A 16525-nucleotide genomic window follows, 5' to 3' on the forward strand; every position below is an offset into this window, starting at 1 on the left:
GCAAAGTCAATATCTGTGTCTGAAACACTTATCACGGCCCAAAGGTGAGACCTATTGGCTATGTCAATGCTTGTTAATTATGTTTTCATTTGGAATATCTGCATCATTCCCGTTGCTACTTCTGTCATCTTTGGACATTTCACAAGCTTCCTAGTATCCAGTTTCCTTACTGTTCTAAGGCCTTTCCTGTTATAAGTTAACTACCCACAACCCTAATGCTACTTCTTTCGTGTTTTTAAACATTTCCTAGTTCTTATTATCTTTGAGGCATTCAGCCAGTTTTCTCATTGGTTCTCATTCTTTACCTGTCATCGTGTAATTGCACCTTTTCAGCTCTCCTGTCGCCCCTTGTTCTCCTTGGCATCACTAGTTAGCAGTGATCCGTTCACCAGCTTTTACAAGCATTCCATTCTTGTCAGGCTGGATCTGTTACTGGTGCTTCCCTATTATCTCTCGGGCCTTTACCTGTTGTTATTGGGAATATTCTGAGCTCTCCTCTTATGTACAATAATCAGCCTTAAACTGTTATATTAGCCTTTCCACAGCCCAGCAGAGTTCTTATCAATGTATTGTATTGTTTACAAATAAAATTATAAAATAATAAGGCATGTACGTAAAAATTAAAAATTATAAATCCACAAGAGATCTTAATTAGACAGCATCTCGTAGAAAACAAGCAATAGAAAGACACATTTATTCAGAGGAAAATAATTATAAATACAGCAAGGGCGACCTGGCTTGAGTAAAATTCAGATCTCTTAACAAGGTCAAAATATAGCTCGCCCTGAGCTGTGCAGAGCACCTGCAGAACAAAGTGAAGTGTAACGTCCTGGACAGGAAGAGAGTCACAACCACAGCGGCACAGACTTTTGACCTGGTGCCAGCGCTTTGGAACAGCAGATAAACTGTGCACCGAATGTATTTTGAACCTCGTTAAAAGGTAACAATGATTCTTAGCACTGAGGCCAGAGGGTGCCATGAATAAGGTAGATTTCAAATGAGCGCGAGCTCGAATTCATGGATTTCTCTTCTCCCTTCTGTATGAGAGGACGTCCATTTGAGATTATCTCGGGTCTTCTTTCATAGTAAAGGCCAGGATATCACAAGGTTTCGGCCGCCAAACACTCTCAAAACACATGTCATGTAGTTGAACTCAGGGATCCTATGTGCCCCAACAAGGTTCACCCAAACACTCAAAATGGCTCTTGTAAGGCTCAGTGTCACTGTTAACCCAGACAGCAAGCCATCTGGGCAAGTGCGATTGGCAGGGACATCAGAAATATAGCCCAAACCTAGCTCTATATCTATACTAATATAATAAAGAGAGAGCCCAAACCTTTGAGGCTGGTAATCTCAGTAACCACAGCACCAATCACAGCACCCAATACAGCGTTGGAAAGGGCAGTTGCAGCAGAAGGACATAGGCTATGCAGACGCAAACCATATACATTTAAAAGGTAAAAGAACCGTACAACCGTGCCAGCAAAGTAGTCCCTTGTGGGCGTGTCTGCGTGATGCTGTGGGCGTGTGCTGGGGGCGTGACAAACGCTAGGGGCGTGTGGTACGTTCCGCCCTTCATGCCATGTCTCATATTGTATGCTAATCCCACCCTGCTCCCTTTAAATACCCCTGCACCCCATAATCATAACCCACCCTATTCCTTAAAATACCCCACCACCCTTAAACACTAACCCATCTTAACCCTATAAATATACCCTGTACCCCAAAACCAAAACCTATCCCTAAACCCTAAAAATACCCCTGTACCCCAAAACCCAAACCTAGCCCTGAACCCTATAAATACCTCTGTACCTCAAAACCCAAACCTACCCCTGAACCCTAAAAATACCCCTGTACCCCAAAACCCAAACCTAGCCCTGAACCCTAAAAATACCATTGTATCCCAAAACCTAAACCTACCCCTGAATCCTAAAATACCCCTGTACCCCAAAACCCAAACCTACCCCTGTACCCTAAAAATACCCCAAACCTAGCCCTGAACCCTAAAAATAACCATGTACCCCAAAACCCAAACCTACCCCTAAACCCTAAAATACCCCTGTACCCCAAAACCCAAACCTAGCCCTGAACCCTAAAAATACCCCTGTACCCCAAAACCCAAACCTAGCCCTGAACCCTTAAAATACCCCTTGTACCCCAAAACCCAAACCTACCCCTGAACGCTAAAAATACCCCTATACCCCAAAACCCAAACCTATCCCTGAACACTAAAAATACCCCTGTACCCCAAAACCCATACCTATCCCTAAACCCTAAAACTACCCCTGTACCCCATAACCCAAAACTATATCTGAACCATTAAAATATCCAAACACCCCAAAACATATACCTCAGTACCCCAAAACATATACCCCTATACCCATACTTACCTTATCCAAACATTTAAAAAAACATGCTTTTAACATTCATGCATTTACAACGAATTTCGTTGTAAATGTATGCGTGGTAAAAGCATATAAAATGTAATGCCATGCGTTATAATGGCATTGCGGAGTCATGGTACTTTTGTAATGAAAGTATGCGGAGTGATGGTATGCGGAAACAAAGTTACGGAATAATGGGTGTTTACCCTCCCCGGTAAGTACATTGGTGGCACGGTGGCCCACATCTCCAGCAACATACTCATATTTGTTCACCACCCATTTGAAAAATGCACAGGTCTCTCTCATTGATGGCCAGCACCGACATACACTTTTAGACACACCTCCCGCCACAAGTTCTAGAATTGCGAACTTTAGAGCTGGGGAGCTACGTTCGAATCTCGGCATCAGCTCAACATCCTGTGATTCCAGGCAAATCGCTTTGTCTCCCCGTGCCTACCATAAATGAATTAGTTCTTCTGTAATGTAAATTGTGCTCATGCCATGTTGTCGAGTTCGCGCTATATAATATTGCAAGGAAAAATAAAGTAGGGAAACTCGAGTTCACACACTACTGAACGCGCACTCTTAAGTGCATCAGCAGTGCACTGTGAATCGGAGCGTTTCACGGGTCTGTCACAGATAAGAAATGCTATCAAAACAAAACCCTACCAAACAATATACTACTGGCCGGCAGCAATTCATACCCGGACAACGTCGGGACGGGCTGCTAGTATATATATTTATAGGGATGCTCTGGGAAAGAGACAGCAGACATCTTGCAAAATTGTTCTCAGCAGATTGTAATGCAGAAGTATCCACATAGCCCCAAATATACCATATTAAACTGCTGAAACACATTTAGCTTGATAGATTTTTTTTTTACTTTATTCAATTTTAAAAAACTGAGCAGGTGTGCACAGTCCTCCACATATGTCCATCCAGTGACATATCAATCCTGCATGTTTATATACGAAAAAAAGCTTGATAAAATTTTAACACAGCGGTCAACTTTTGGTTCGCCAGTCTAGAGGCAAAATCAAAAATAGAAATAGGCCTCACTACTCATTGTTTTTGGAGGTCAGGAGCATGGACCATGACCCTTTATCGTCAAATTGTACACCCAAATAAGGGAATGCCGACACCCTACTAATTTCATGTCCCTTAACAAAAGGTCTTGATTTTGTTGATTTCGGACTGGCTACCGGTACGTGTGGTTTCCTCACAGTACTTATTCTCATTGGATCTTTCAGCCAGCTCCCTTATTTATTACCTATTAACAACCTTATAGGGTTATCAGCAGTCTTACAAGTAATCACCGTCCTTCAATATGTTCATCATGTTTTTACCTGTTAAGCAGAATATGAGTTTAAATAATGTGGTAAACGTATAGCACCAAATACCAGTTCATATAGGCTTGAAAGGGATATACTTCCATTTGCCATTTGGAGTTTGTCACCAGTAATAAAGAACAAGTGAAGATGGGATCAGGTCACAAACAGCCAAAGAGCTGTTCCACTGCCTTTGCAGATATGTCCAGTTTCGAGGAGATATAAATTGCTGTTGTGTGGGCCTCTCCTGTGAAAGCTCTGTTAATCCCTTAAGAGCACTCTAAATATGTTTATAGCGTCCTCTATACTAAAGGTAGATTCACATAACAAGCATTTACAATGTAATGGTCTCGGCTTTATTAAAGTTAAAGCAATTGGCATTGCAAATGGCATTTTTTTCATTTTTTTTAACATAAATAAATGGTATTGTCATTTACAATGGCAATAGGTGAGCAGTAGAGTATTAGCGGACACAGAGCCACACACACACAGAGCCACATGCACACAGAGCCACACACACACACAGCCACACACACACACATAGCCACACACAGCCAAAGCCACACACACAAACAAAGCCACACACACAGCCACACACACACACACACACACACAGAGCCACACACGCACAGACAGAGCCACACACACACACAGACATAGCCAGACAGAGCCACACACACACAGAGACAAACACACACACACACACAGCTCTCTGCCCAGTACCGCCCTAGGGAACAGAGGCACGAAAAACCGGATCACAAGCAGGGCACAGAGGCACAAAAACCGGATCACAAGCAGGGCACAGAGGCACAACAAGCAACGAGGGGGCAGGGGCAGGAGAGGAAGCACAAGCAACGAGGGGGCAGGGCGGCACAGAGGCACAAAAACCGGATCACAAGCAGGGCGGCACAGAGGCACAAAAACCGGATCACAAGCAGGGCGGCACAGAGGCACAAAAACCGGATCACAAGCAGGGGACAGAGACACAAGCAGGGCACAGAGGCACAAAAAAGGGATCACAAGCAGGGCACAGAGGCACAAAAACCGGATCACAAGCAGGGCACAGAGGCACAACAAGCAACGAGGGGGCAGGGGCAGGAGAGGAAGCATAAGCAACAAGGGGGCAGGGCGGCACAGAGACACAAAAACAAGATCACAAGCAGGGCGGCACAGAGGCGCAAAAACCAGATCACAAGCAGGGCGGCACAGAGGCACAAAAACCGGATCACAAGCAGGGGACAGAGGCACAACAAGCAACAAGGGGGCAGGGGCAGGAGAACAAGCACAAGCAACGAGGGGGCAGCAAGCACAAGCAATGAGGGGGCAGCGGGGCACAGAACCACAAAAACCGGATCACAAGCAGGGCAGGGCACAGAGGCACGAAAACCGGATCACAAGCAGGGCAGGGCACAGAGGCACGAAAACCGGATCACAAGCAGGGCACAGAGGCACAACAAGCAACGAGGGGGCAGGGGCAGGAGAGCAAGCACAGGCAACGAGGGGGCAGCAAGCACAAGCAATGAGGGGGGCAAGGGGGCACAGAGGCACAAAAACCGGATCACAAGCAGGGCACAGAGGCACAAAAACCGTATCACAAGCAGGGCACAGAGGATCAACAAGCAACGAGGGGGCAGGGGCAGGAGAGCAAGCACAAGCAATGAGGGGGCAGAAAGCACAAGCAACGGGGGGCACAGAGGCACAAAAACCGGATCATAAGCAGGGCAGGGCACAGAGGCACAAAAACCGGATCACAAGCAGGGCAGGGCACAGAGGCACAACAAGCAACGAGGGGGCAGGGGCAGGAGAGCAAGCGCAAGTAACGAGGGGGCAGCAAGCACAAGCAACGAGGGGGCAGGGGGGCACAGAGGCACAAAAATCGGATCACAAGCAGGGCACAGAGGCACAAAAACCGGATCACAAGCAGGGCACAGAGGCACAACAAGCATGCTGAGGGGGCAGGGGCAGGAGAGCAAGCACAAGCAACGAGGGGGCAGCAAGCACCAGCAACGAGGGGGCAGGGGGACACAGAGGCACAAAAACTGGATGACAAGCAGGGCACAGAGGCACAACAAGCAACAAGGGGGCAGGGGCAGGAGAACAAGCACAAGCAACGAGGGGGCAGCAAGCACAAGCAACGAGGGGGCAGCGGGGCACAGAATCACAAAAACCGGATCACAAGCAGGGCAGGGCACAGAGGCATGAAAACCGGATCACAAGCAGGGCAGGGCACAGAGGCACGAAAACCGGATCACAAGCTGGGCACAGAGGCACAACAAGCAGCGAGGGGGCAGGGGCAGGAGAGCAAGCACAGGCAACGAGGGGGCAGCAAGCACAAGCAATGAGGGGGCAGGGGGGCACAGAGGCACAAAAACCGGATCACAAGCAGGGCACAGAGGCACAAAAACCGTATCACAAGCAGGGCACAGAGGATGAACAAGCAACGAGGGAGCAGGGGCAGGAGAGCAAGCACAAGCAATGAGGGGGCAGCAAGCACAAGCAACGGGGGGCACAGAGGCACAAAAAACGGATCATAAGCAGGGCAGGGCACAGAGGGACAAAAACCGGATCACAAGCAGGGCAGGGCACAGAGGCACAACAAGCAACGAGGGGGCAGGGGCAGGAGAGCAAGCGCAAGCAACGAGGGGGCAGCAAGCACAAGCAACAAGGGGGCAGGGGGGCACAGAGGCACAAAAATCGGATCACAAGCAGGGCACAGAGGCACAACAAGCAACAAGGGGGCAGGGGCAGGAGAGCAAGCACAAGCAACGAGGAGGCAGCAAGCACAAGCAACGAGGGGGCAGGGGGGCACAGAGGCACAAAAACCGGATTACAAGCAGGGCAGGGGACAGAGGCACAACAAGCAACGAGGGGGCAGGGGCAGGAGAGCAAGCACTAGCAACAAGGAGGCAGGGGGGCACAGAGGCACAAAAAACGGATCGCAAGCAGGGCAGGCCACAGAGGCACGAAAACCAGATCATAAGCAGGGCACAGAGGCACAACAAGCAACGAGGGGGCAGGGGCAGGAGAGCAAGCACAAGCAACGAGGGGGCAGGGCGGCACAGAGGCACAAAAACCGGATCACAAGCAGGGTACAGAGGCACAACAAGCAACGAGGGGGCAGGGGCAGGAGAGCAAGCACAAGCAACGAGGGGGCAGGGGGGCACAAAAACCGAAGCACGATGGAACAAACACACAACGAGGGGTGCGGGGGGCAGAAAGCACGAGGGAACAGACGCCCCAAAACTTACCTGATCAGGGGGTGGGGAGGAGTGGTCTCTGTCTTTTGCGTGGCCAGACAACACCATGACAAAACCATCTTTCTCTGAGGCAAAGCAGAAATGCCTCGGAGAAAGCACAGTCATTTTCTGATTCGGGCGTGGTTTTCTTACTCTCCTCTTCCCATTGGCTGGAAGGTAAAATTTCAGCCAATGGGAAGAGGAGAGAAAGAAAATAAGAAAGAAGCGAAAAAAGACGCCCCCGAATCGGAAAAAGACGGGGCTTGAACGGAGTGACACCCCTCTCCTCCAATGGCTGGCCTCCGTTTAGAAAGCCAGCCAATGGAGAAGAGGGGCGGGTTCAAGCCCCCATACTTAAAATTATTAAATCTCGGAGCGAGACTGCGTAAGCGCAGCCTACGGTCCTTGACCTAAAAAGGCCTTGGCATTAAAGGGGGTTGAGTGTATTTTGCATAAACCATAGTCGCTGGCTGTGGTCTGTCAACACAAAGTCCAAGAACCCCTTTAAAATCTGAGAGTCCTGTAGGCAGTAGAGTTCTACTATAATGGGGATCTCATAGGTCTTGGTAAGGACATACCGAGTGTTGCTGCCAATAGGAATTCTACGCTCCAACTGATTGTTCAAAATTGAAAAACTAAGATTCGGACATTACCCAGGAGGGTTTTTTTTTCATAAACCCTGTAATGTTTAATGATTTGCATATAATTGACACTGAATACCAGTCCAAAAATGGTTTCCTCCCTAAGAATTACAGACAATTCACATTTTCTGAGAATTACTTAATCTCTTTCATTAATTTGTATAACTAATTCTATTAAATGACTTATTAATCTGCTGCCTGGATCAATCAGATTTCTAATTGATGCCCCTTATAATTTGCACTTTCCCCGGCTATACTACCAGTCATGAATTTAGCTCTAACACCTGTCAATTGTCCTTACCTGTTTTTTTTTTTACCTTTTCTCATATTGTAACCAATGATCGCTGTGCCTTGTAGTCATGGCTCTGCTTTAAACCCTGCACATCCCTTCCTGGTCCCCTGCACACTGCTCCAGTGGTCCATCCAGGCGAGATTTATGACCTTGTGATCTTTCTCCAGACCCCTGTTGAAGTGAAGGCCCTCACTGACATGGACACACACCAGTTATGTTTTCAGGTATTTTAATGATTTTCTATCTGGTTGCCACAGGCAGAGCCAGATTTGATCAGTAGTGATGGTTTTCTGGAATGAAGTTTAATGGGGGGATTCATGGGTCTGGAAATGTTCTACCAGTCAAGAGTTTCTTTCTCTCTCTTGTTCTACCAGATGAAGAGGGGTTTCCCGTCTTCCTTCGCCAGCTGTACCAAGCAGTTGAGTAGAAGATGCACATCCTTCAGCACATCTGCGGGCATGGCCTCAGCTGCCATCTTGCGCAGAACCTCCGGGTCACTGAAGGAAGCCAGCTCTCCACTGCCTGGCAGGGGCCGGTCCTTCATGATGCCATACGTATTAACCAGATACTCTGAGAAGAGGGGGTGCACCCGTGGGTCGTAGCCGTACTTCTTAAGGCGGCACATCATGTCCTGGTATCGCCGGTTCATCTCACAGCGTTGAGTCTCGTCCACCTTGATGTTCAATGGACAAGTCGTTGCCTGTGGAAGAGAACGCCATGGTTATTCTATTGGTGGAGAGGCCACCCTGCACTAGAGGCATTTAACCAATAGTTATAAGAGCTGTGAAAATAGGCAATGTAATATAATGACTCTCGCTCATGACTGACCCTTTGGAGTATTACACAATCCTTAAGATGGGTGACAGACGTATAAACCAAGACAATGGTCATTAGCTTAAAGGAGCTCTAGTCACTAATTTCGGTTCTCATTTTTTGTAACTAAATAAAAAAATACATTGCAAACGTAACACCTCGTCAGCTGTGATATTAAAATCATGTTAACAGAGATACATCTTGGTTCCTCCAACCACTCACTGTCTATTAAGGAAATTAAATTTTGTCTAAATTTCTAAATTTGTTTCACACACAGAAATAATCATAACCCTTGTTCCCCACTCATTCTGGGACCCCAAAACGACTGTTGAAACACTCATTTAGAGTTACCGTGTATTGGTTAAGAATGGGTTAGGTATTGTAGCTTCCTCCGCTTACCCGTATCCACATTTAAGAGCTCTATAAATGGAAAATGAATTACAAACTAAATACACATCTAAAAGTGAAGGAACCATAGTAAATAAGTACCAGCATTCCACAGAGAAGGACCCCAACTTGTTTGAGGAATACCCCACTCCGGCTTCCATCTGGGCCCAAGAAGTCTGCATTGGTATATTGGTGTTTTCAGAAGCTACTGCTAAGTGTATCGCCCACTTAGCAGTAGTTTCTGAAAATGATATGAACTGGGTTCCTTTGGTCTGTCTAATGTAGGGCCGCAGACCATCACTGACTCCCCATGGGCACCATCGGACCTGGGACTCTTTAAAGCCAACAGAATATTTTTCTAGTCCTGAATCGAGAAACGGAAGAGTGATCCTTAAATAACTAAGACATTTGCTGGAGGATGGAATGGTAGGCTGTAGGGACAGTCAAATCACGCGATTCTCTGAGAACATGGGTGAAATCTGGACCCTTTTACAGAGCAGTTCATGAGTGTCTGTTACATACCGATGCCTCAGGAGGGCCAAGAATACAAATTAGTCAATCATCTTAGCCTTGGAGTAGAAGATAAGCTGCCTGATTAGAAAGGACAGTGGAGACTAATCTTGGAGACAATGTGTTAAATAAGAGGTCCATGGTCATGCTGTTCCTCTTCTAAACTTCACTTCGGATGTTCCTCTGGTAGTGTTTCCGGTTTCTAACGAGCACATCCTAGATCCAGTCGTCCCAGCAGTTAAACTCTGAAATACTAACAAAATACAACAATTCCAAAACTAGAAATTGTTTATAGATTTAGAATAGGTCTGAACCATCCTGATTAATGGGGACAATGTAACAGGAGTAAAATCGTCGACTTCCGATTCCATTGCACACGCTTAGTTGCACCTGAATCTCTTGAAGTGAATGAGTTCTAGGATTTGTCCGCTTCCACCCGTATAACCCAACAACGCCAGTCACTTGCAATCCTTTCCTTTGACCCCGCACACCACTCTGCTTCATTATTCCTAGGTTCCTCTTTACACATTCTACAAGCACTCTTATTTCTCGTGGAGTGATATAGCTAATTGTAAACTGTTCTGTACGGGGATGAAGGAAGAGCGGTCTTCTCTTCATATCAAGACCAGGAGACTCTGTGTCCATCTTGAGGGCTCTGTTCAGCGTTCAGAATGTTATAGTTTGTGTATAGGAACCTCTGAAGAAACTAAGGGAGTCTGACCTTTGGAAAGTACTTGTGCCATGGGATGCTGACACTGTTAGCAAGCACATGCATCACATGATCTGTAGTAATGAAGGATATGGGTTTTAAAGAAACTGGAGCCATTTCTTTCAGGGTCCGAGCTGAAGGAGCTGGACAATCGCTGTCCGAGGACACAACGCAGCACAGCTGAAGAGGGACTATTTTGAAAGACTTTGAAGAGTCATCCCAAAACATGAACTCCTGCACGAAGAACTGGCAAAGAAGCATTAGGACAGCTCTAGTCTCTACTAACGTTGGGGGCCTTAAATCTAGAGGCGGGAACTGTGTCAGAGTTGCAGTCGCTTTCTCACAGGATGGTTAAATGAAGATGCAACATTCAAGTGTCCCGTTGGATCATAAGCTGTAGACATTAAACTAGCGGCTCCAGCCTTTTCTATAATAAGAGCTACTTATGTTCAAATAAAATCATCCCGAGCTACAAATATTATTAGTGTTGTATTAGTAACCACAACAGACAAGATTCCGTTAGTGGTCACTCTATACCAAATTACCAATAATGGTCCTCAGTGCATCAGACAGGGTTACCGACAGAAATGTAAAAAAGGCTTGGTCACTTTGGAATGTCCTTACACAGTTAACAAATAACAGTCATAGTGCCATGCCTGAGGCACCAAGGTAATTATAATAGTAGTTATAAGTATGAACAATGACACATTATTTAACAATCAAATAGCTTTTAAATATAGTTGGGAAATTCAACAATTTTTCTTCAAACATCAGTTTACGAGTTCTAAAAATACACTAATTTTCGTCTTAAATACACACTTTACAATGTTGGTATGAATATATTAATTCAAATAAGCAAAAGCTTCTAATTTAGTAGCCTGGGCTGTATACAGGAGAGCTACTTATAGGGGTCAAGGAGAGCTACCAATAGCTCACGAGCTACTCGCTGGAGAAGGGTGAAAAGGTTGAGGCTCTCAATTGGTAACAGAAAGAGCCTGAGCAGCAACTAATAAGCTGCAGACATTGGAGGTTGAGTCTCTCCGTTGGTAATAGTAAGAGCCTGAGCAACAACTAAGAAGCTGCAGACATTGGAGGTTGAGTCTCTCCATTAGTAATAGTAGGAGCCTGAGCAACAACTAATAACCTGCAGACATTGGAGGTGGAGTCTCTTCGTTGGTAATAGTTAGAGCCTGAGCAACAACTAATAACCTGCAGACATTGGAGGTTGAGTCCCTCCGTTGGTAATAGTTAGAGCCTGAGCAACAACTAATAACCTGCAGACATTGGAGGTTGAGTCTCTCCGTTGGTAATAGTTAGAGCCTGAGCAACAACTAATAACCTGCAGACATTGGAGGTCGAGTCTCTCCGTTGGTAATAGTTAGAGCCTGAGCAACAACTAATAACCGGCAGACATTGGAGGTCGAGTCTCTCCGTTGGTAATAGTTAGAGCCTGAGCAACAACTAATAACCTGCAGACATTGGAGGTTGAGTCTCTCCGTTGGTAATAGTTAGAGCCTGAGCAACAACTAATAACCTGCAGACATTGGAGGTCGAGTCTCTCCGTTGGTAATAGTTAGAGCCTGAGCAACAACTAATAACCTGCAGACATTGGAGGTCGAGTCTCTCCGTTGGTAATAGTTAGAGCCTGAGCAACAACTAAGAAGCTGCAGACATTGGAGGTTGAGTCTCTCCATTAGTAATAGTAAGAGCCTGAGCAACAACTAATAACCTGCAGACATTGGAGGTGGAGTCTCTCCGTTGGTAATAGTTAGAGCCTGAGCAACAACTAATAACCTGCAGACATTGGAGGTTGAGTCCCTCCGTTGGTAATAGTTAGAGCCTGAGCAACAACTAATAACCTGCAGACATTGGAGGTTGAGTCTCTCCGTTGGTAATAGTTAGAGCCTGAGCAACAACTAATAACCTGCTGACATTGGAGGTTGAGTCTCTCCATTAGTAATAGTAAGAGCCTGAGCAACAACTAATAACCTGCAGACATTGGAGGTGGAGTCTCTCCGTTGGTAATAGTTAGAGCCTGAGCAACAACTAATAACCTGCAGACATTGGAGGTTGAGTCCCTCCGTTGGTAATAGTTAGAGCCTGAGCAACAACTAATAACCTGCAGACATTGGAGGCCGAGTCTCTCCGTTGGTAATAGTTAGAGCCTGAGCAACAACTAATAACCTGCAGACATTGGAGGTTGAGTCTCTCCGTTGGTAATAGTTAGAGCCTGAGCAACAACTAATAACCTGCAGACATTGGAGGTCGAGTCTCTCCGTTGGTAATAGTTAGAGCCTGAGCAACAACTAATAACCTGCAGACATTGGAGGTTGAGTCTCTCCGTTAGTAATAGTTAGAGCCTGAGCAACAACTAATAACCTGCAGACATTGGAGGTCGAGTCTCTCCGTTGGTAATAGTTAGAGCCTGAGCAACAACTAAGAAGCTGCAGACATTGGAGGTTGAGTCTCTCCATTAGTAATAGTAAGAGCCTGAGCAACAACTAATAACCTGCAGACATTGGAGGTGGAGTCTCTCCGTCTGTAATAGTTAGAGCCTGAGCAACAACTAATAACCTGCAGACATTGGAGGTCGAGTCTCTCATGTTGGTAATAGTTAGAGCCTGAGCAACAACTAATAAGCTGCAGACATTGACTGTTGAGGCTCACCATGGGTACCAGAAAGAGCCTGAGCAGCAACTAATATGCGGCAGACACTGAAGTTTGAGGCGCTCCTTGAGTAACAGAAAGAGCCTGTGCAGCAACTAATAAGCTGCAGACATTGAAGGTTGAGGCTCTCAATTGGTAACAGAAAGAGCCTGAGCAGCAACTAATAAGCTGCAGACATTGGAGATTGAGGCTCTCAATTGATAACAGAAAGAGCCTGAGCAGCAACTAATAAGCTGCAGACATTGGAGGTTGAGGCTCCGAATTGGTAACAGAAAGAGCCTGAGCAGCAACTAATAAGCTACAGACATTGAAGGTTGCGGCTCTCAATTGGTAACAGAAAGAGCCTGAGCAGCAACTAATAAGCTGCAGACATTGAAGGTTGCAGCTCTCAATTGGTAACAGAAAGAGCCTGAGCAGCAACTAATAAGCTGCAGACATTGGAGGTTGAATCTCTCCGTTGGTAATAGTAAGAGCATATGCAGCAACTAATAACCTGCAGACATTGGAGGTTGAGTCTCTCAATTGATAACAGAAAGAGCCTGAGCAGCAACTAATAAGCTGCAGACATTGGAGGTTGAGGCTCTCAATTGGTAACAGAAAGAGCCTGAGCAACAACTAATAAGCTGCAGACATTGAAGGTTGCGGCTCTCAATTGGTAACAGAAAGAGCCTGAGCAGCAACTAATAAGCTGCAGACATTGAAGGTTGAGGCTCTCAATTGGTAACAGAAAGAGCCTGAGCAGCAACTAATAAGCTGCAGACATTGGAGGTTGAGTCTCTCCGTTGGTAATAGTAAGAGCCTGAGCAGCAACTAATAAGCTGCAGACATTGGAGGTTGAGTCTCTCCATTAGTAATAGTAAGAGCTTGAGCAACAACTAATAACCTGCAGACATTGGAGGTTGAGTCTCTCCGTTGGTAATAGTTAGAGCCTGAGCAACAACTAATAACCTGCAGACATTGGAGGTTGAGTCTCTCCGTTGGTAATAGAGCCTGAGCAACAACTAATAACCTGCAGACATTGGAGGTCGAGTCTCTCCGTTAGTAATAGCTAGAGCCTGAGCAACAACTAATAACCTGCAGGCATTGGAGGTCGAGTCTCTCCGTTGGTAATAGTTAGAGCCTGAGCAACAACTAATAAGCTGCAGACATTGACTGTTGAGGCTCACCATGGGTACCAGAAAGAGCCTGAGCAGCAGCTAATATGCGGCAGACACTGAAGTTTGAGGCTCTCCTTGAGTAACAAAAGGAGCCTGAGCAACAACTAATAAGCTGCAGACATTGGAGGTTGAGTCTCTCCGTTGGTAATAGTTAGAGCCTGAGCAACAACTAATAACCTGCAAACATTGGAGGTTGAGTCTCTCCGTTGGTAATAGTTAGATCCTGAGCAACAACTAATAAGCTGCAGACATTGGAGGTTGAGTCTCTCCGTTAGTAATAGTTAGAGCCTGATCAACAACTAATAACCTGCAGACATTGGAGGTCGAGTCTCTCCGTTGGTAAAAGTTAGAGCCTGAGCAACAACTAATAAGCTGCAGACATTGACTGTTGAGGCTCACCATGGGTACCAGAAAGAGCCTGAGCAGCAACTAATATAGGGCAGACACTGAAGTTTGAGGCTCTCCTTGAGTAACAAAAAGAGCCTGAGCAACAACTAATACGCTGCAGACATTGACTGTTGAGGCTCACTGTGAGTACCAGCAAGAGCCTGAGCAGCAACTAATAAGCTGCAGACACTGAAGGTCGAAGCTCTTCGTAGGTAACAGAAAGAGCCTGGGCAGCAACTAATAACCTGCAGACATTGAAGGCTGAGGCTCAACCGTGGGTACCAGAAAGAGCATGAGCAGCAACTAATATGCTGCAGACACTGAAGTTCGAGGCTCTCCTTGAGTAACAGAAAGAGCGTAAGCAGCAACTAATAAGCTGCAGACATTGAAGGTTGAGGCTCTCCTTGGTAATAGAAAGAGCCTGAGCAGCAACTAATAACCTGCGGACATTGAAGGTTGAGGCTCACCGTGGGTACCAGAAAGAGCCTGAGCAGCAACTAGTAAGCTGCATACATTGAAAGCTGAGCTTTTCCATTGGCAACAGAAAGAGCCTGAGCAGCAACTAATAAGCTGCAGACATTAAAAGGTTGAGGCTCTCCGTTGGTAACAGAAAGAGCCTGAGCAGCAACTAATAAGCTGCAGACATTGAAGGTTGAGGATCTCCGTGGGTAACAGAAAGCGCCTGAGCAGCAACTAATAAGCTGCAGACATTGAAGGTTGAGGCTCTCCTTTGGTAATAGCAAGAGTCTAAGCAGCAACTAATAAGCAGCAGATATTGAAGGTTGAGGCTCTCCTTTGGTAATATAAAGAGCCTGAGCAGCAACTAATAAGCTGCAGACATGGACTGTTGAGGCTCACCGTGGGTACAAGAAAGAGCTTGGGCAGCAAATAACATGCTGCAGACACTGAAGGTCGAATCTCTCTGTAGGTAACAGAAAGAGCCTAAGCAGCAACTAATAAGCTGCAGACATTGAAGGTTGAGGCTCTCCTTTGGTAATAGAAAGAGTCTGAGCAGCAACTAATAAGCAGCAGACATTGAAGGTTGAGGCTCTCCTTTGGTAACAGAAAGAGCCTAAGCAGCAACTAATAGGCTGTAGACACTGAAGGTCGAAGCTCTCCGTAGGTAACAGAAAGAGCCTGAGCAGCAACTAATAAGCTGCAGACATGAAGGCTGAGGCTCTCCATTGGTAACAGAAAGAGTCCAAGCAGCAACTAATAAGCTGCAGACATTGAAGGTTGAGGCTCACTGTGGGTACCAGAAAGAGCCGAGCAGCAACTAATAAGCTGCAGACATTGAAGGTTGTGGCTCTCCTTTGGTAATAGAAAGAGCTTGAGCAGCAACTAATAAGCTGCAGACATTGAAGGTTGAGGCTCTCCTTTGGTAACAGAAAGAGCCTGAACACCACGAATAAGCTGCAGAAATTGAAGGTTGAGGCTCTCCATTGGTAACAGAAAGAGCCTGAGCAGCAACTAATAAGCTGCAGACATTGAAGGTTGAGGCTCACTGTGGGTACCAGAAAGAGCCGAGCAGCAACTAATAAGCTGCAGACATTGAAGGTTGAGGCTCTCCGTGGGTAACAGAAAGAGCCTGAGCAGCAACTAATAAGCTGCAGACATCGAAGGTTGAGGCTCTACGTCGGTAACAAAGTCTGAGCAGCAATCAATAAGCTGCAGACATTGAAGGTTGAGGCTCTCCGTGGGTAACAGAAAGAGCCTGAGCAGCAACTAATAGACTGCATACATTAAAGGTTGAGGCTCTCCTTCGGTAACAGAAAGAGCCTTAGCAGCAACTAATGTGCTGCAGATACTGAAGGTTGAGGGTCTCTGTGGGTAACAGAAAGTCTGAGCAGCAATCAATAAGCTGCAGACATTGAAGGTTGAGGCTCTCCGTGGGTTAACAGAAAGAGCCTGAGCAGCAACTAATAGACTGCATACATTAAAGGTTGAGGCTCTCCTTCGGTAACCGAAAGAGCCTTAGCAGCAACTTATGTACTGCAGATACTGAAGGTTGAGG

At 46.2% G+C, this 16525-nt stretch overlaps 1 protein-coding gene across 1 annotated transcript in view; it reads right to left on the minus strand.

The window, feature by feature from the left end:
* Nucleotides 1-8102: 8102 nt before the first annotated feature.
* The window catches only part of LOC147725067 (speriolin-like protein), a 69908-nt gene continuing 61485 nt past the window's right edge, over nt 8103-16525 (minus strand). Inside the window, exon 4 of the mRNA XM_086967101.1 lies at nt 8103-8581. Within this exon, the coding sequence (XP_086823227.1) occupies nt 8249-8581 (333 nt within the window). The 3' untranslated portion in view covers nt 8103-8248. The remainder of the gene's footprint in view (nt 8582-16525) is intronic.

Source organism: Lissotriton vulgaris, chromosome 4_1 (genome assembly GCF_964263255.1).
Source record: "Lissotriton vulgaris chromosome 4_1, aLisVul1.2, whole genome shotgun sequence".
Classification (NCBI taxonomy): Eukaryota; Metazoa; Chordata; class Amphibia; order Caudata; family Salamandridae; genus Lissotriton; species Lissotriton vulgaris.